This window comes from Ambystoma mexicanum, chromosome 5q (assembly GCF_040938575.1).
Source record: "Ambystoma mexicanum isolate Mex_15411 chromosome 5q, UKY_AmexF1_1, whole genome shotgun sequence".
NCBI classification, from domain to species: domain Eukaryota; kingdom Metazoa; phylum Chordata; class Amphibia; order Caudata; family Ambystomatidae; genus Ambystoma; species Ambystoma mexicanum.
This window is the reverse complement of record NC_090933.1, coordinates 933677135-933697197: the sequence shown is the minus strand read 5'-3', so window position 1 is coordinate 933697197 and position 20063 is coordinate 933677135. Positions and strand designations below refer to the sequence as shown.

General features: G+C 42.9%; 1 protein-coding gene across 1 annotated transcript in view; it reads right to left on the bottom strand.

The window, feature by feature from the left end:
• The window catches only part of GRHL2 (grainyhead like transcription factor 2), a 567062-nt gene that overhangs the window by 447430 nt on the left and 99569 nt on the right, over positions 1-20063 (bottom strand). The window contains exon 3 of the mRNA XM_069621448.1: positions 4368-4435. Coding sequence (XP_069477549.1) covers positions 4368-4435 — 68 coding nt within the window. The remainder of the gene's footprint in view (positions 1-4367; positions 4436-20063) is intronic.

Sequence of the window (20063 nt, the reverse complement as noted above, 5' to 3'; positions counted from 1 at the left end):
TTGCGTTCCAACCATTCACAAGCTTTATTGTGCTTTTACTGTTTTGTTGCACATTACCTCCCCATTCATTACTACGGATCAACTTGGGCCAAAATGGCGCCCTGTTGATCCGTAGTAAGAAAGCAGTGCGCGCATTCTAGTCTCTCTAGAACTAACGCGTATTGCAGTGGCTGCCTTTTCAAACTGCAAAACAAATGCAGATTGAAAAATATAACAACACCAATAGTATCCCGGGCTATAAAACCCGCTAACACTAATGGCAATAAGCCCCTCGCTGGCAGGCCATTACTGCCTAATGGTAATGCCCCCGGGGCCTCCGTTAACTATGGGCCCCAGGGGGATTACATTAGGTGGTAATGGCCCGCCAGCTCGGGGCTTTTTGCCACAGTATAGCAGAGGGTTGTCTAGATGTTCATCTGAGCGGCTGGAGACCATGGAAAGGCCAGCAGTGAGAATGCACCTCTCACACTACTTCCAACATTGCCGTTGCTAAGAACGTGGCATCGAGGTGCTGCCTGCATTTAAGGAGGTAATAGGTGTCTACCCTTATATAATGATTATTTTCCAGTCATGTGCAAGAGAACATGAATTCCCAGCCGCTGATCCATTGAGTGGAAATCGTGCTTTATCTGTTTGACTTCTACAAGGTGCTCATTGTGTTCTTTTAGGATCACAGCGGTGCCTCTAGAGATTTCATGTTGTTCCCTGCCCATTGTACCTGTTTAACCCCTGCAAGTGCCAGTGCTAGCCTGAAATCGAGGACACTAATCTGCTCGCTTCTTCGGCGATGCCAAGTAACCAGCATTGCTTCAGTGACCTCGGATGGTTTAAAGATAAAACAAATGACGTGTATATATAGCCACCGGTAGGTAATCATGATGAACTTATTGCCAATCGCTGGTCATATATGCTTTCATTCCTTTGACCGGCGGCCTCATACTGCATTAGGGTTTCCAGCTCATATTCATTAAAAAGAGAATCTCCCCTTTCTGAAATATTTAACATGTATGTATTCAAATGTCTAGTTACATGTGCATACAGCTTTGTCACTCATAATTATTTCCATTTCTGCAGTGTTTCATTTCAGTCTTACTGGTCGCCTTCCAGTGGTGGATATCAATTATACGGATGGGAAAATCACTCTTCGACATTGATGGCCTGGGTTGGTGATGGACTAGCAATTAAGCATCATCGGCATGGATTAGGCAGTGTCTGTCGTATAACTCAAGAAGTCTCATCCCAATAGAAGGGGTGAAAGCAACAGTCATTGTGCTACACTGCAGAGTATGCCTCGAATGTAGAACAGTGGGGTGCAATGGAAATCGCTTGCATCTATTTATCTGGTAGGTAATACCTATTTGGCTCAGTCTGTCTGAAAGGATACCGTCGTCCATGGAAGTGGGAGATCCAGCGCCAGTGCCATCTGTGTCGCCATCTTTCTCATGTCATCCAACATGGTCGTTAAAACAACCTCACTACTCTTAAGTCAAGAAGAATTGTTCTTGTATTTAGCTGTTTAATTGTTTAAGCACAGCAGCGTCAGTACGTGTTGCTACACATGGAGATCAGAGATGTAATTGGCCGTGTCCTCTGGATCATCCTGGGGCTTCTTAAAGACAGTTGTAATGTCCGCCTGCATTAAACTATCAGGGACAGTTGCAGTAGAGTGGGATGTGTTTACTATCACCATTAAAAGATTTGTGAGTGAAGAGGATGATTCCAAGTTGTTAAAAATAATGGCTGGATAGGTATCTATTCGGGGGCTCCATATTTCGATTCCCTTATAAAGGAATGAGAATTGCTCAGGAGTAAGCGAAGTAAATTAGATTAGAACACCTGTGTGCTTGCTGTCGATACCTGCACACAGATATCTCGAATATAAGTTAGTAGATAATTGAAAGCATCCTGGTAAGGGGTGACATTTGTTTGGTTTTCTGTCGTATTTCGAAGCTCATGTAGGATCTCAAAATCAATGGGCAGACAGAGTTTTCAATATAGGAGGTATAGGACTCTTCCTATGCTGGCTACCATTGCGCTCCCATCTCTGAACGAGAAAACTGGCTGAATGCACAGAGAGGTAAGTATGCAGCACCAGGACTCTGGTTACCCATATTATGATCAGATGAAAAGGAACACAAGGTAAACACAGTGTGGCCTCAAAGTATTCAAGCACTTAGCAATTCTTAAAATACGTATGCAAATGTAAAAGATATCTTGACATTCACATAAAGTAGTACATAAATAAAAAAGAGAAACATTTTAATCAATAAAATAGACTAATAAAGACACATCGACCACAATTGCAATAGAAACGGTTATATATAATCATAAAATTGACAGCGACAATATCATATACATTAGAGGATCTCCTATGCAGCCAATACAATGACAAATATATACAGACAAAAATATTATTGCATAAATGCCCAATATGTGTGTGCTGATACAAATCATCAAACATATCTTTATATTTTAAATGTATACATTATTGAAGAATGTTCAGTGTACACGTTGTATACATGGTGTTTATAAATAGCAGGTTTTATAGAGAATGCTCTAACCTGCATTGTATTGATGTTATCACTTTTATGGTCACATATCATAGTTTGCGTTGCAAGTTTGGTCTTGATGTGTGTTTATTAATCTACTTTTCGCATTGGAAAGTGTGTTTCCATATATTTTTATTCTGAAGGTTGGGATATCTTCATTTTTGTGGCACATTTACACATTTACATAAATATTAAGTACAACAATACAAACTGTCTAAATACCTTTAGTTTATCCCCAGCATATATGTTGTTCGCTCTTTTATGTGGATTAGTCCCTGCTGATATTCGCATGTCCCATTCATGTATTGCCTATCATGACCATGATCACTACTTGCCTTAACACTGCCACCAAGGGCATGAAGTCGTGAGTGATCAGCAGCCACTTCAGCACTGCCACTGTTTTTTTTAGGGTAGACTTGTGATGTTGCTGGGTCAGATGTGTCTGTACAATAATACAGAGTAACACGTGTAACGCTGGAGAACATCTAGGGTCTATCTGCGTACTATACACAGGGATATCAGCACAGCCAAAGGATCTGCCAGTCCCCTTTTGCCATCACCATCTGCTTTTGCATGGCTCTAGTTTTACAAATCCCATGTGTATGCATAAGCCGATAGTCAGTCCCAATACTAGCGAAGAAGTCCTGGTACACAGCAATGACACTTTACACCACACTGCCAAGGGATGCTTTTGCCTTGTCACATATGTTCTGATCTTTTCCCTATTTGCCAAGAGATGATATATAATGCTCAATTTCTCATCACCAAAGGGTTACTGACTATGAAAGTCCTCATCCCATAAACAGACATGTTTACTGTTTCTGAGCCTTATCGATATATGCATACTATTACACCGTGAACTTCATTAATAGCGTAAACATAGGAATACAATGTTCATTTATCTGTAGTTTGTAGTAAATAAAAACGCAATTTGCCACTAATTTCAAAAAATAGAAACTGCATTTTCCTGCAAACAACACATCTACTTAAGATGCACAATGCCCGGATCACATTGTCACGGTGCTGTGCAATTTAACATGACATTTGCATCATTTTGTGCACCTATCAGTCTGTGCAAATCTTCTTTTGCCCAGTTCAGTCAATGTAAACACTGGTGCAAAATGTCATTATTCTATAAGGAGAACCTTTCTTAATGTCCAATCACAAAATATCAAATTATCCTCTGCACTAATCCTCTCTCAATCTACTTTGGACTGTATCACAGAAAATGTCAATGGTTCAACTGCAATTTGAAACCGTATTAGCCCTAGGGCATCCATTGCCCAGGTGCACAAATGCACTGAAAGCATCTGTTGTTGTCACTCAGGAAATTTTACTCTAGTGTTAATATCATCGAAAGTTTCAATTGCACGGGTGCAAAGTTTCTGTAATGCAGCCACTGCTGTGCCTTTGTCTAGAAAAGTACGAAAAAGACAGAGATTGCTCTGTCCTCATAGCATCATTATGGATCTTTGACACCCTAGGCTTCCGTGACAAAGCTGTTATTATTACTATTATTATTATTACTATTGTATTTATTAAGTGCAGACCTAGCTTCGAGAAGCAACAGGGCGCTTTACAGAAGTATTAACCAATACAGATACATAGCGGAGCGCTTTGCAGAGCTGTACAACATTACAGATACATGACAGAGTTAAGACCCGCATGTTTTGCTGGGCAAATGTAACCTGGCAACCACAACCATTCAGTCATTAAAACATTTCTTCCGACAGATGGCACCAAGATCACACCACTTGTGGCATGAGTTCATGCATAATAACTCTTGCAAGGAAGGACATCCTTGCAGTGATACTGTACCTCTTGTCTTGATCTTCTTGGGCATCACTCATTTTGTTCCCGGACAGCAACCTTTTTTCTCGAGGCACCTAAGAAAGCAAACAGGCAACGAGAAGGAATATGGTTCAAACAATGTAAACCTGGATGTGGTCAGGTGGAGAGAACCACTGTGGCCTCCACACCATGCAGTTTCTATCAAATAAAACAACGTCACTTCTCACTCCCCTCGCTGGGAATGGTGCCTCATTCTTGTTAGCTGAAAACACGCAATTAAAGTTCATATCCATCTTGCACTTGGTATATTTTAGCAATCTTTGCCTTCAGTCAATGGCTTTTATTTTGTGATCTTGGTGGTTCCCAGCTTCCAGAGTGCATACAGATTCTGAAAGTCACCTTTGCGTAAGGTGCTGATAATGATGATTAAATCTAGAGGTTTAGCATGTGTGTGCGTCCTGTGGATGGTGGACCTAAGGAGGCGAGAGGTGAGGATCTGAAAACTATAGATGACGGTGTGTGTGTTCCCTTTGTACTGCGCATCAGTGTTCCAACCTACGTTTGCCCCTTTATAAATCCCATACACACATACAAAGGTGATTAAAATAGTGAATAGTCTCAAAGTATGGTGATAGGATCAACAGACCAGCCACAACAGACTTCATTTAACACAAGAATCTTATTTAGGGTCAAATCCCATAGCATGATAAATATAATTAATGGGATGGTTATGTACCGATAAGATCAGTCTAGATGGACACTCTCCAAGGTCTGGGTAGCGCCTTGGGAAACTTGACAAGAGAATTGAGTCCCCCGGGAATGTAAAGAGTTGAAACAAAAATGTCCTAGTGTTTGATAGGCATGTGGGCTGTAAAGGGCTTAGGCCCTGCCTTCCAGCCTCTCTCTGGTGAAAAAGGACTCAGATGTGTTAGCTGGAGTGGAGATTGATTATCGGTCTCCCCCCTTGGGACAGCTTATGACCTTGATGTGGGACTTGAGATTGGCTCACCCGTCCAGCCCCCTCTTTCCCTGCCACGGACTGATGCTACATTCCAACCTCTCTCTGGGGAACACAGCTCAGGTGTGTCACTTGAAGCAGCTGGTGTAGGGATTGGCAGGTGGGCTCCTCCACTGAGAATTGGTCACAACTCTGATGTGGGACTTGAAGCTTGCCTGTCCCTCTCTGAGGCAGTCCTTTCACTTGTTGGCATGCCCTGAGCCTGTCCCTGGGTTCGATACCCTTATCCTATCTGCTGTTCGTACCTACATGAGAAGGGAGGCGGTGTGAAATGGACAGATGGCTGACTGTCGAGTTTCCCATTCTAATTCAGGTATCTCTCTTTATAATTCCCTCTCATTTATATCAGATTCCTGCACCCGCACAAGGAGAGCTGAGCAGGCAGGTGCTGCTGACTCAGCAGGTCTGCCATTCCTTGCCTCCCTTAAAAATCCCCCAGATGGCCCTGCCGCCCACTAACAAGGCCAGGCCCAGGGACCGTGTCCACATCTGGAAAGAGATCCTTGGACAAAATCTCATGATAACCAACTGAAGGGAGGAAAGCAAAGAAATATAGCGAAGCATGTCATAGACTCACAGATTCATAGAAGCCTAGCAGTGGATGTGGGGGAGCAATTACAGAAAGTAGACAACCTGGCAATTGTACTGGAAAACATCTATTGGAGGGGAGGTGCGGGAAAAGCCAGGGTCTTTGGCATGGTAGTGTGTTGGAAATAAGGCAGATGTGATGGGCCTGTTGGCCCTCATCTGACATTTTTAAAAACCATAGTTTGCAATCATGGCTGAAATACGATAAAGGAAATATATTTCAACATGTATGTAGATGTACGCAATACTTAGCAAGTTAAGTCATTCACCCCATCGTGTAGCTTCTTATACGTACAATATATTATGTTCAAAATAGCCTTTTCTGGACATAGTACCCGGAGAGCGGGTGTGGTGGCCTCCCAGCCAATCAGGTGGCTCACAATGGGGGTTTTACCACTCAGTAAAAACCTCACTCTGAGCCTCCTTGGAGCTGGAGGCCGCCATCTTCCCTCGCCAGGCCCGAGGTAAGTGCTCCCCTAAACCCATGTGTCTCCTTCCCACCACACCCACCACCCTTATCAACATATTTAGCCCCCCTCACCCCTGCCCTACTTACCTGGTGCCCCGTTGCCCCTCACTGGCACCGGGAATACTAGTGGTCCCGGCGCATCCCCAACGCGGCAATGGCTGCCATGGAAAGGGAGAAGGGACTACGTGTAGTTTCCTTCTCCATGATCCATGGCACCATTTTTTTCAGTATTTTTTTACGTTGAGAACTGCATTCTGGGATACTAATAGCAATAATCTTGGGCTTCTAATTGGCCCGGGGCATTACCTAGTCCGGCAATGCTCCCACCCGTTAGGGTTTATTCCTTAATTACAGGCAGTAACCTATTGGTGAATATCCAACACATGCCCACACAATGGGGCCTGGCAGTATTTGAGAACACATATCAAATTGTCATTGCTAAGTCTGATGAGGTTAGTAAACTTATGAAGATTCATCCATTTGAGGATGAACATCAACATAGTGAGCCTGTTCAGCTCATCCATTCTCAGCCTTGATGTCCTACTTCTCTTTCAACTTTCAGTAACTACTGTAAGCTGTGTGGTTCCCCAATACCAGCTACTTTGGCCGTAATCAATACAATATTTTAGTCCCACTACTGTTAAACTTTAACATGCTTAATGAGATCCCCATATGGCACTATGTTGATGACGCTCAGATGGATTGACATTGGTTGGACGAGTTTGATGATCTAAACTGAATGCAGGAGGTGGTTAGGAAGCTTGATGGACTCCAGCTGGCTGAAACTTAATGTTTCAACAACTGAACTGAACCAAGTCTATCATGCTGAAAATTAATCCTTGAATTTAAACCTCTTTATGTCAAAGCACAGTAGAACAGTCCTGTGGTCTAGCTGTATAGGGAGCTAAAAAAAGAAACAAAATAAGTGGCCATCAACACAGCTCACTGTAAACCTACATGGTTAAATCAATGTCTCCTGCCTATTTTCTCCCAAGAGAAAGACACATTAATATCCTTGCACGACAAAGACATGATCTACATAGTTCACACACACAAATTGCTCCCTACATTGTAAAAAATCCAATACTACACTGCCGAATTCTGGTTGTGTCCCAGATACTACTTTCCTATCTCTGACTGATCTTTGACCAATAAAATGCTGTCACATCATTCACGGAGCCTACAGGTGTCTACCCAAATCTTTATTAAGGGAAGCCTTTGGTCAATAATATTAACATTTACAAGGTAAGAAATGCCTTTACGGACAAACCCCAGATCTAATTGTGTGAGTTGTGTAATGCAATTGTATATACATTTCTTAATTCCATAATACCCTGTTATGTGTATGTATGTGCTGAAAATACTCTATGCAGCTTCCTGAGTCCCAAAGGCAAGTTGTAATGTCAGAAAGTTATGTTTTAACTCTCATTGTGTTGACTCTGTTAGTCTCTTTGACTTTTTGCTGACTTGTTTTGTTTCGTTGTGCTGCCCCAAGTAGCCCATTTGACTACCAGCTGGGGGTTCCTACAAATGTTCCCCATTTGTTCCCATAGTGAGTCTGAGTAGCTTGAATGTGTGTTAGTGTCACAGGCATCTGGAAGCTTTATACTTGTTATTTTCTGAACAGCTTTGGGACCTTTTTACCACATGAGTAGCACATTGTTTCATGAACAGGAGCAAATGACTGCTAATGGAATTGTAAGCACTGTGATGTAGCTATTTTGCATTGGGGCTACATTTTGTGTGATTGACTGTGGGAAATTGCCATTTTGGCCATGTGTGCCTATATGAACTCTCTCCAGAATGCACAAAAGGTTCCCTTTTCCAAGTAACATCCTGTTCTGACTGATGATGGTCTATCAGATACTTCAATCCACATCCCTGAATGTGTGTCTGTAAAAGTAGAGTTTACCTGGCAAGCTCTGATTGGTTGGCCACCGAAGCTTTAGATGACCCACGGATGTTGACGGAATGGCTGGGGAAGCCCTTTGTGCAAATCTGTCGGGAATAGTGATTGCTGCTGCAAGCTTGTGTTGAGGACTTTCTCCCTCATTACAAAGCTTGTGCTGTTTCCACCCAGGGGATTACTATCTCAGGCTCTTTCCCAACCTGGTCCACCAGAAGCAGCTGCATCCTTTTACACTGCAGCCCTGTGTGCATCCTGTTGAGCTCCTGAGTCCTTTTCTGGCGACTAGGGCAGAAGTAAGGGACCCATGTTGCCTTGCTGGAAAAGGCACTATGGTTGCTCTCTGAGGTGTTCGTTCATGTGTGGGACGTCCTGCAGCTGTTCCTCCTCAAGAAGACTTCCTGCATCCTGTCCTGCTGTCCTTTGTCCTCTATGAAGCATCACTGCTCTGACCCTGAGGATCAGCATTGTGGTATCTTGCTGTTCAGTTATCCTGATTTCTGTTATTGCCAGAGCCATCTGACAAGAGTCTTTTGGCCTTGCCTTGCTTGCTGGAACCTGTTAGTGTCTCTCATCATCGCATTGACACTCGCACAAGGACGACAGAACGCGTTGTATGTCGTTAACCATTTAATCATAACTAACTCTGGCTCTTCCTCCCTGAGGCACCTCCACGCTCAGTCCTTAACCCTTCAGTGTCCTTCACTTCCCTCGCAGCACCTCCCCCTCACATATCTCCTAACGGCTCCGCTACACCTCCTCGATGAGCTGACACGGCCTTCTGATGACTCGTTCTGGCTATCCTTCCATGCTCATCGGCATTGTCTGCAGTCCTTGGAGTAAGAGTTTGAATTCCGACCTGTAAAATCCGGACGGCTCGGTTCACCAATACACCTTCAACCCACGTGCATTTCTGCAGGACTCAGCAGCCTCCTCTTATCTTTGTGGTCTCTGGGCCTCACATCGATGGCTGGTGGCCATTTCCAGTACTTAGCAGCTCTGTTTGCAGACCATCTTCCGGGGTGCCTCTTCTGCACCTTTGTCTGCTTGTAATACTGGGGTTTATCTCTGTAGCTTTCCTTTCCTGACCCTCTGGTCCTCAAACCTGAGACGTGACCTCTTGTTGGTCATCTGGGGTCTCCCAAAAGTACATGGACATTTTAAATGCGAGTCAGGCGTTGCTTGCAATTTCATGATTAAGTATAAAGAGATTTGCATTAAAGATAGATGAAACAAATTAAAATCTCACCCTAATTTCCTTAGGTATATGTGGATTTGACGACAAGCTCACCTAGGTGCACGTCTATTAAGAATTCATGTAGGACTAGTACCCACAAATTAGTCCAGCTTTCTGTCTTGGCACAGTACAGTACAGATGATTTACAGAGGTGTGAATGACAAAATGATGGTTTCCAAATGAAGACGTCTAATTCATCACCTATCATCACGATCCTGCCATTTTCACATTTACAATATCCTGGAGGCTTGCTCATTCATGACTTTTGAAGCCTCTAAACTTTGGATTTCTTTGTTAATTTATTGTTTATTCTACTGCTCCTCAGCACTTTTTGGTCTCCCCCTTACCCGTTCAGCTCCCCTTAAATCTGTCTTTAACGCCTCCATTCGCCTACTCTGTCTTCTAACCCTCTTCTCTTCTGTCTCTTGGCTGGTTTCATTCCAGTCTCGCATCACATTTATTTTTGAAGTATTGTCTTTAAATCTCTCTATGGCCTTGTTCCTGATTACCTTGCTTCGCTAGTCTCATTCTATAACCCTTCTCGCTCGCTTCGTTCTCAATCCCAATTTCTTCTTGCTGTCCCTTATACTCCTTGTGCTCAGTCGCATTTTCACTCATTTTCCCAGCTTGCTCCTCAGCACTGGAACGCTCTTCCTCTTTTCCTTCGTTCCATCTAGGGTTATTCTGTATTCCGAGACTCTTTGAGACCTTATCTACTTCAGTCCAGTTAGTTTGAATTTATGTTTTGCTAATTTTTTGTTTAATGCCGTTCTTGGCTTTTTGCTTCGTGGAAATGACTTCGACAGTTTACATCAAAATGTATTTTTTCATGGTGGGTTTCCCTAAACCCACTTCCCCCTTCAGTACAACCCATACCAAAAAAAAAAACCTGCCCACCCCCTTTTTCCCCTTAACCCACAAATAAATACATACATATGTAAACTGTCAAAGTAATTTCCATGAAGTAAATTAAAACAAAGTAATTTACTTTGTGGAAACAGCGTGCAACCCACCTGTCAGGCCTGAGTATAGACAGAGCCTCGGCGAGGGATCAGGGCTGTTACTGACCCAGTAACCCCCTCCCCAACACTGGGGATCAGCCATTTGCACCTATTTCAAGGAAGATACGCTGCACGCTTATTACTCAAACCCTAATCTCCAGTAAATACAAAAAGATGTCAGCACCCATAAAAAATAGAAAAGGGACCAAGACCCTTTTCTTTTTCTTTGACAGTGGCCCGACAGGAAGAAGCGGCAGTGCCGAGAGCCACGGAAGGTAATTGTGGTGAGGGTTGGGATATGACGTTGAGGTCTGGGTAAGGGTCGGGAGGAGAGCAGCAGGGGCCTGTCAGAGGGGCCAGGGGTGCAAAAAAAACAGTGGCACCCAGGGAAGGGTCTCAGGTGGCTGGTAAAACATGGGCAGTACACTGGAAGTTCTCACTCGTGTTTCCAGCCACCTGGTTGCCTGAGCGCCCTTCCATGGATGCGAATAGAACCCTAACTGTTGATGTAAATGGTTTGCCGATGTTTAGTAATTTAGTATTTTTTTCTTAATGCTGGCTGCTCTATCACAGCACCAAGGTGAGAATCAGGGGAAACTTTGTAGAAATCCCAGCCTAGCACTAGTGGTTGTTGTTTTTTAAGCACTTATCAGAGGATACTTGAACAATTTCCCAAACGCAGGTGCACAAAATGAATACACCTGATATCTCGCTAAATGATTCCTGATCATCCAATGAATATACAACGCAGAGGAAGTTCACTAGCATGGAATCTGAAAGCAGAGCTTTTGGTGCCATTACATGCTTTATTGGCAATTGGTGTAAATCTCATTAAGTGATATTTAATATGACACAGCACTGTCATTACCAGAAAAACTGCTATGGCAGAGGTGTTCCTGTTATGCCAGAGGATTATCAGTGTAACATCACTTCTAATGCCACCTTAATGTTAGAAAATAGAATACAAGAGTTCATACACATGTTGTAGGACTTTATGTATAATATATAGGATATCATATTGAACTTGGCTTTTGTTGTTTACTAGGGTAACGTAAGCAATAGGCCATTTATGGAAACTCCAAGTATTTGATATGACCTTTGTTATGTTTCTGTGCTATGTGTCATTACATCGGAACACCTGGCAAATACCTTTTCAGTAATACTAATATTCTGTGCATTTAATGTTTAATGTTAATGCTTAGTTTATGTTTTTCATAAAAGGATACATCGTAACATTGGTATTTCGAAAATGTATAGAGTCCACCTTTTTTCAGATAGAAACCTTCATTCTTTCTCTCCTTCTCTCCCCCTCTCTGTCTCTCTCTCATTCTTTCTCTCCCTCTCTCTGTCTCTCTCTCATTCTTTCTCTCCCCCTCTCTCCCTCTCTCTCATTCTTTCTCTCCCTCTCTCGGTCTCTATCTCATACTTTCTCACCCCCTCTCTGTCTCTCTCTCATTCTTTCTCTCCCACTCTCTCCCTCTCTGTCTCTCATTCTTTCTCTCCCTCTCTCTCATTCTTTCTCTCCCTCTCTCCCCCTCTCTGTCTCTCTCTCATACTTTCTCACCCCCTCTCTGTCTCTCTCTCATACTTCCTGCCCCCCTCTTTCTCTCTCTCTCTCTCTCTCTCTCTCTCTCATTCTTTCTCTCCCACTCTCTCCCTCTCTGTCTCTAATTCTTTCTCTCCCTCTTTCTCCCTCTGTCTCTCATTCTTTCTCTCCCTCTCTCTCATTCTTTCTCTACCTCTCTCCCCCTCTCTGTCTCTCTCTCATTCTTCCTCTCCCTCTCTCTGTCTCTCTCTCTCGTCTCTCTCTCATTCTTTCTCTCCCTCTCTCCCCCTCTCTCTCTCATTCTTTCTCTCCCTCTCTGCCTCTCTCTCATTCTTCCTCTCCCTCTCTCTGTCTCTCTCTCATAATTTCTCTCCCTCTCTCTCCCTCTCTGTCTCTCATTCTTTCTCTCCCTCTCTCTCATTCTTTCCCTCCCTCTCTCCCCCTCTCTGTCTCTCATACTTTCTCTCCCCCTCTCTGTCTCTCTCTCATTCTTTCTCTCCCTCTCTCAGTCTCTCTCTTATTCAATACTGGGGTTCTGGTTCTTTTACACTGCACTGAATCCGGTGAGTAAATCAAGTGATTCGGTCTCTCTTATACGCAAACCAGGCGAGTGCATACACTTTTTTTCAATAGTGAACACCATCTGTGTATCTGTGTTTCACATAAGGGCAGGGTCGGACTGGGGCATGCAATTCACTCAGGTACCACAGGCCAAAGGACAATTTCTTCCTTTCATGACGTACTGTTTGATTAGAACCCAAGGGGGGTTGGGGTGTTGGTAAAATGGGGTGCAAATAATGCATTCGAAAAGAATGATGGTTCTGTCACATTGGGCAAAACGACCAGCTGCACATTGAAGTTACGGATCCGACTGGCCCACTTTGAGAAAAGAAACGGGCTCACCTTTGCATGGGGGCCCGGCACTTCAGGCATTGTGCTATAGGTCAGCCCGAGCCTGCATTGTGGTAGCATGACACAAACAGTGACAATCCCAAATATCATTTATTATCTTCCAGTGTTCACGTCCTGGTACGTGTCCTAGATTCTGGTCTGAAAGATTCATCAAAAGTACTCCAACCAGAGCACTGAGGCTGTTCATGCCTCGCCACGTCTACCTCACAGGCACAGCGGGCGGTGCCTTTTCGACCCAGGCCGGCAATCTACGAAAATGCACTCCTGGAAACACATGCAACTTAGACAATCCCCTAGCCTTCAAAACAATTCAAACCTGGAAGTTTCCAACCACTAATTAAATCCCAGCCCAGCCTCCAGGCTCTCCAGCAGCAAGTTACCCTAGACTGAGCGATACACTTGCACAAATGTTAAATAAATTCATTAAAACATAAACATTGTTACATAAGAAGTGTTGCATGGAGTCATCAGGCCTCATTACGAGTTTGGAGGTAGCCATTGTGCTATTTGTGCCATGGCTGCCTCCAAACTCGTGTCCGGGTTCCTTGAATGGGGACTTACTGGGTCATTCCAAACTTGGAGGACCCGGTAAGTCCCCATTCAAAATACCCATCCCCATTCCCATTCGATCCCCCATAGGGCTCAATGGAAATGGGGAGGGAGCTAGTAACGGGCCCGTTAATAACGGGCCCGTTATTAGCTCCCTGGTCCCTTAGCGGCTCCCGCTAAAGGACCTCGTAATGCGGCGGTGAGGGGTTAACAGCACCGGCATCCTTACCGGTGCTGGTAACCCACTACTGCCATTCTCGTAATGAGGCCTCTTTTTAAGACGTGTGCAACTGACCTGCAATCAAGGTGATCAAGGGCATTATAACTCCCCTCAGTAACCTCAGTAAAGCAATATGTACTGTTTAGTGGTACTATGTGTCTTGTGCTTAGCGGACACCGCTGCAGGGCCAGGCACTTTCAGGGGCCACAGATTTCGCGAAAGCAAATAAGCCTCTATGTTACCAGACTCGCAAGTGGCCCACAACACATTTTGCAACCGGATGCGCAATTGGAAAACAGTTCTGATATTCTGAAAAAGGTGGTAAAGATAGAACACAAATTGGTAATGCCAACAGTTTTGGCTTTTGTGTAGGCATGGGAAAGGCCTCTGGCAGGCACCGCTGTATTGGTATTAACTGGCAATTGCTAGTAGCAGGTGCAAAATGATGGGAGAACGTGGGCATCTAATAGCAGAGCCTGGCAAATGTCTAATACTTATTATTATTTTTATTATTTTGTTTCGATTTAAACAAACCTTTCACAAAAAGGAGAAAAATACATGAGGAAAGAAAACTTTTTCATATAAAATGCACATTTCCAGCAAACTATACATCGTACTTTTATAACTATAAACTCTAAATGAAGAATAATCTTTATAACTCTTCACTATTTGTTAAAAGATCGCTATAAAATGTGTTGCTGCTATGCACAGAGACATCTGGTTTCCACTCATAATTAATTGAAAGATCTCTGCAGCTTCCATATTTTTTAAAATGTCGGTAACATTTCTGAAATACTTGGTGAGTTTATGTATTAAATGGGGACAGTCAGTAAATCGATGTTCCAGAGTTTCGCACACAGACCTCCGTTTGCAGTATCTTCTTCAGGCATCGTTGCCCTCGCCTGGAACTGCTTTAATGCTGGTAAATTCCCGTGTGGGGGGCAGATTACGGTTTAATATTAGGAAATAATATTCCCAATTACTGGGGTAGGTTGCAATAGACCCCAAACTCTACTCAATAGTGTGTACAGAGCAATACAGTTAGTATTTTGAGATTAAATCTCTCGTACCTGAGTTCCTGAGTTGGCAATTTTTTAAAACCTTTGTAGGAAATAGCGATAGTTCATTGTCGGATACGTCTATATTTACCAATAATGTTTGCCTCATACCAGTCCATTGATTTAGAGAAGGTCACGTCTGCCTTGTCATTTTAGTGTAGAGCGAACATAAGGGATCACAACCTTCCTATATTAAGGAATCGATCTTCACAGTGCACAAGCGTCCAAGGATTCTATGCCAAATTTATGTCAGATTGTGCGATGGGCACACCCTTGGGAAAGTTTAGAGCACCTCTCCATATCTTACCCTCCAGTTTATGGCACTGTATTCTCAGTGACTTAGATTTAGCCCTGTAAATTAAGCAGGGAACCATTTTTCCCTTGTAAAATTTAATTAGAAGCAAAATTGAAAACTTGTCATACTTTCCATCAATTTTCTTCATTTCTGAAATGAGAGGCCAATTCTTATTTGCAAGTTCTATATCTAGGGCTTCACTCAACTGCATTCTTCATAATTAATGCCCAGAAACTTTCACTTGCTTACTCGATCTAGCTTTGTATTATTGGGGTACCATACAAAGTTCCCCAATTTAGCTCTGTTGGGCTTAAAGATTAAAATATTCCTTTTTTCCACATTTAATTTGAATTCCAACTTGCTCAGATAATGGAGAATAGACTTTAAAGAGCGCTGTAGACCAACGGCCGTTGAATCTATTAATATAATACCATCAGCATATAGCATATGTCTAATATGCAGATCTCTTCTCAATTTGGGTGGAAAAATTACCACATCTTCAAGAACTTGACCTAGGTCATCGATTTACAAATTAAGAAGATCCGGGTCTAAAACACAGCCTCGACGGACGTAATCCTCTATAGAACAGAATCACTTACGATAGAGCCCCCACAAAATCAAGATGGACTTGAACAGAGGTGGCTGTATGTAGATGTTCTAAGATGCTGATCAAAGGGATGGGACAGCCCATAACTTGTTATTGTTATTTGAGCCAGAGCCTGTAAATGTTCACAGAATCAAAGGCCTGAGATAGACCCTAAATTGGCACATATACTAGCTGACCCTGGATTTTAGCATTGTTTTTGAATAAGGACAGAAAATAGGTGTTCAAAAAAGTGTCTAGGCCTAACAGATTTCTTTTCTCCCTATTTTATGTCCTACAATCCACTTTCTCAAATTCTTTAGTAGGGTCATTGTAAACATTGTACTTCCAAAGTCAAACAAGGCAATAGGCCTATAATTAGGCAGGTGTTCCCTATTCTACTTCTTGACAAGGGGATCCAAGATCAATATCTTCCAAGACAGTGGTGTTACCTTGAGTGCCACAATGTAATTGAACAATTAAAATAGGATCTATGACCAAAGATATGAGTTTTGTTTATAAACTACCATGAGGATCCCACCTAGACCAGCTGCTCTTGAAGGATCGGCCCTCATAAACGCTTCATAGATGTCATCTCTATCATAAATCAGAAACCCACTTGAATGAGTTTTATCAAATAAACCAGGAGGCCTGTAGGTGTCATTCCCCAGTGATAGAAAGGAATGAGCCTTCTCTAATGACAGGAACGTTGTCAGTCTCGAAAAGAGATGTATGAGAACCAAATCAGTTCTTTTATCTTCACAGATTCGACCTGTTTAATGTCACATGTGTCCATTATATGTTATCTGGGAATTTCTTTAAACAGCTGCAGAATATTCTGCCTCTTTAAAATTATTTTCTGACCCGTTTGGAAGAGACGTTCCAAACAAACACAGGCAGATACATTGCTGACCTCCTTCTTTGGACTGGTATACTTGATTACTTCCACTGGCCCAGTCATTGAGACCTTTTTGGTCAATCTTTTCTTTTTTCCTCCAGGATTCGGAATCCCACATCTTTCGAAGTCCTCTCCCCCCGCCCCCCCGAAGTCCCAGAGGAGGGGGATGCTGCCATTGATTTGATGGTAAGATAGGGACGCCTAGAACGAGAGACCTTCATGGATGATGATGAGTCCTGTCGTGGTTTTTCTATTTCCTTGTTTCCATAGCTCTTCCCGGCCATTTCCTCTTCTGGGTAAGTTGACTTTGACTTAGGTCAAAAGCCTTCCCCACTGCTGATGCACCTGTGTCTACCAGCAGCGGGTACTGTTTTATGGAAGCGTTGTGGCTTTTGTCCTCCCTTTTAGATGGCTTGTTAGTAGCTGCACATATTCTGGTGGTTGCAACTTTCTCACCCCCCACTGACACCCATTTTTCTTTTTTTTATTGGCATTGATAGTCTTTGCTTCTATTGCGTTGGCCTCTAGCAGGGAGCATCTTAGTTTGCACAAAAATTGTCTTGATACCTTCTTTTTGCACCGTCACAGTGTTTTTCATGTTGTTCGATTTGTTATGCTGTTTATTTTTGCCCAATACTTATACACAGGCCAAAACTATTGGCTTTGCCAATGCTTGTCTTTAACAAGACTTCATTGAAGGACATGCAGAGTGTTTATGAATTGAGTGGCTGGGCAACCTGTTTAAGACCTTTTCATTACACCAGTAGAGGGTTTACAACTCCAATTAAGAAAAGGAACACTGGCAGTCACTTTGAGTGCAAGGTTTGATGGTAAGGCTTGATGAAAGCGAGCTCAAAGAGTTCCCATGAGGAGGTGTTTTGGGCGGGGAGGGGCAGGAACTGGTTGGGAATGGCCACAGGAATTAGCATGGCCGTGTGCAATGAATGGGTGGGCAAATAACCAAATAGCACCTACAAGCTGAGTGTCCCTCCTCATATGCCATTTCTTCCTATCTGTACACTTATGCAACAGTTTAGGCTTAAAGGTGTCGCAAGTGACCCCTAATAGCCCAAATTAAAAAATGACCCCCAATGTGAGAACACAGTGCACTGCTTAGTGGATGCACATTTAGCCTCTCATGGGAAATGTATTATTAACCGAGGCCCAGGGAAAGAAAGTCCCTCAGTGAGGATTCCTAATGCCCTGATCCCGAGGGCCAAGCCAGTCACCCACACCTCCTGCCCCTCAATAAGCTGGCATAGTAATATACGTGACCGCACTCCTGCAGCTACTTCCCTGAGTCTAAAACACTGATGCCTTTGCTGGCACAGCAGTAAGAAGCAATTTTTGGTTTCTGCATCTGGATTTGATCTAGAAATATCTTTCCGAGATAAAAATAGGAATTGATAATGGTTTTGCCTCCAAACCGCTTTGCCCACCTGATGGCTTCTTGCCCAGAGCGGGTAAATCACCTCCAATGCTGATCACAGCGCAGAATGGGAGAAGGTCCATAATGACTGCAAATGGTGGGATCTTCTGCACCCTGTCTTTCAGGTTTAAAACGTGTCTATTTGGAACCACAAGCAAGGGTGCATACTCTACCACGCATGGAATGGAGAGAGCATCTGCCCCTTCCTAACAAGAGCACGATTTCCATCAACCTGAACATGCGCCCATGAGCTGCCCTGATCTGCAGGTGGCGCTCGAGACGTCATTGGTAGCTTTGTGAAATGATTCACTAAAGGAATAGCTTTCACAAAAACAGGTGCAAGAAAAGTATCTCCCCTGATGTGCTGATGTTGTGCTCCTTGACGAAAGTGTTTCAAAGTCTCCGGGGGACCAGAGGTTTCATGCAGATGCTGTGTCTTAGAGAAAATGGAGCAACCTCGTAAAAGCGTAGAGTGTAAGCAACGTGTTTTCATCTGAAAGTGGAGCGATCACTTGTTTCTAATGCAGCATAACCACTTTTGTTCAAGCAGCAAAAGCAAGATGCCAGATTCCTAGAAATAAGGGGTGTTCTAGAAACTTCTCATACCTGCTCTTCAGAAGACTCCGGAAAACTGGACCATTGAAAAGAAGTTTGAAAGATGAGTGTTTCAGATGGGCACCGTGGAAGGGCGACTAATGTCAAAGAAGCCTTGCCTCCCCATTCTGGCCAAACTCCAACAGCCCTCGATCTTCAATATAGAATCTGCACCCTGCCAACTCTATCCATGTCCCCCTGCTCTTGACCTCCCGAATAAGTATGTGCCTGTAAGATAGCACAGTCGGGGAAACACTCGCATATGGCATCTGTGTGAACCTGGCATTCGCACATTTGAATTCAGTCAGCCCGTTATCATTCCGAGGATGGTAAATTGAGTACCAAAGTATAAACAGCACCTATTACATGCCAAGATACAATTTAATTTGTGCTATGCACTATATAAATAGTCAACATTATAATTATCATCATAATTATCTATCTGTTCTTTTCTCTAGCGCCACTAACCCGTAGGCCTCAGGGTTTCGACTCCATTAATTATTGTTATTATTGTCATTGTTAGATGTATATGGACATTTATGGTAGACGTGGAGTAGTGAGGTTTTGCCATGAAAAAGATCTGGCAAGTTTGGCATTCTAAAAAACGACAATAAAATCAACCGTATCTGATTAATCAAACAAATCACATACTTAAAAGCTGTTCATTTACAATACAAAATAAAAATTGGTTTCCTCTAAACCGTCCTAACACATGAATACGAGCAGAAAACAGAGGTATTGCTACAGCCATCGCAGTAAAGAGTTATTAAGCAGGAGCTAAACGTGCCTTCTGGGTATTGGACCTTGCCCAGTCAGCAGGAGCATCACCTGGAGAAGTTGCTAGAAGTATATTTAGTGTGAAACACATTGAACTTCAAGCAATGTCACTTCCAAAATCTAGAAGACTCCAAATGTCGTCTTTTGAAAATTCTTTTGAAAATTACTAACCAAGTTCTCAGATTTCAGCGCAATGCAAATAACGCAAATGAATGGGTGTCTGCGTAGTATTGTGCTTATGAGTACCACATGTCTCTGATGTATTCTGCACCCCAAAAAGGATACCAAATGGCTGCTTAATCATATTGTATAATTGTTTAGAAAATTGTTGCAACTGAAAATATGATCAAAATGCATATTTACAGGAATCCCAAATAGCCAACACAGCTTAAAGTCAAATACGTGTATTTGTACAGCGTGAGTTGTGTGTGTGTCAAAAGTAACACATGGTGGTAGTCTGATTTAAGCTAACGAGCCTCTTCTGGCCTTCAAACCTGATCTGTAATCTTCTAAATCAGCTGGCTGTACGTTTATACATTATTTAGCTGATGGACACATTTACCATTGATCTCTCTTTTCACCTTTGGAAAAAGAAAATTTACTAAAGGAGAACTAAGCACAATCTAGATAGTAAAGGACTAGT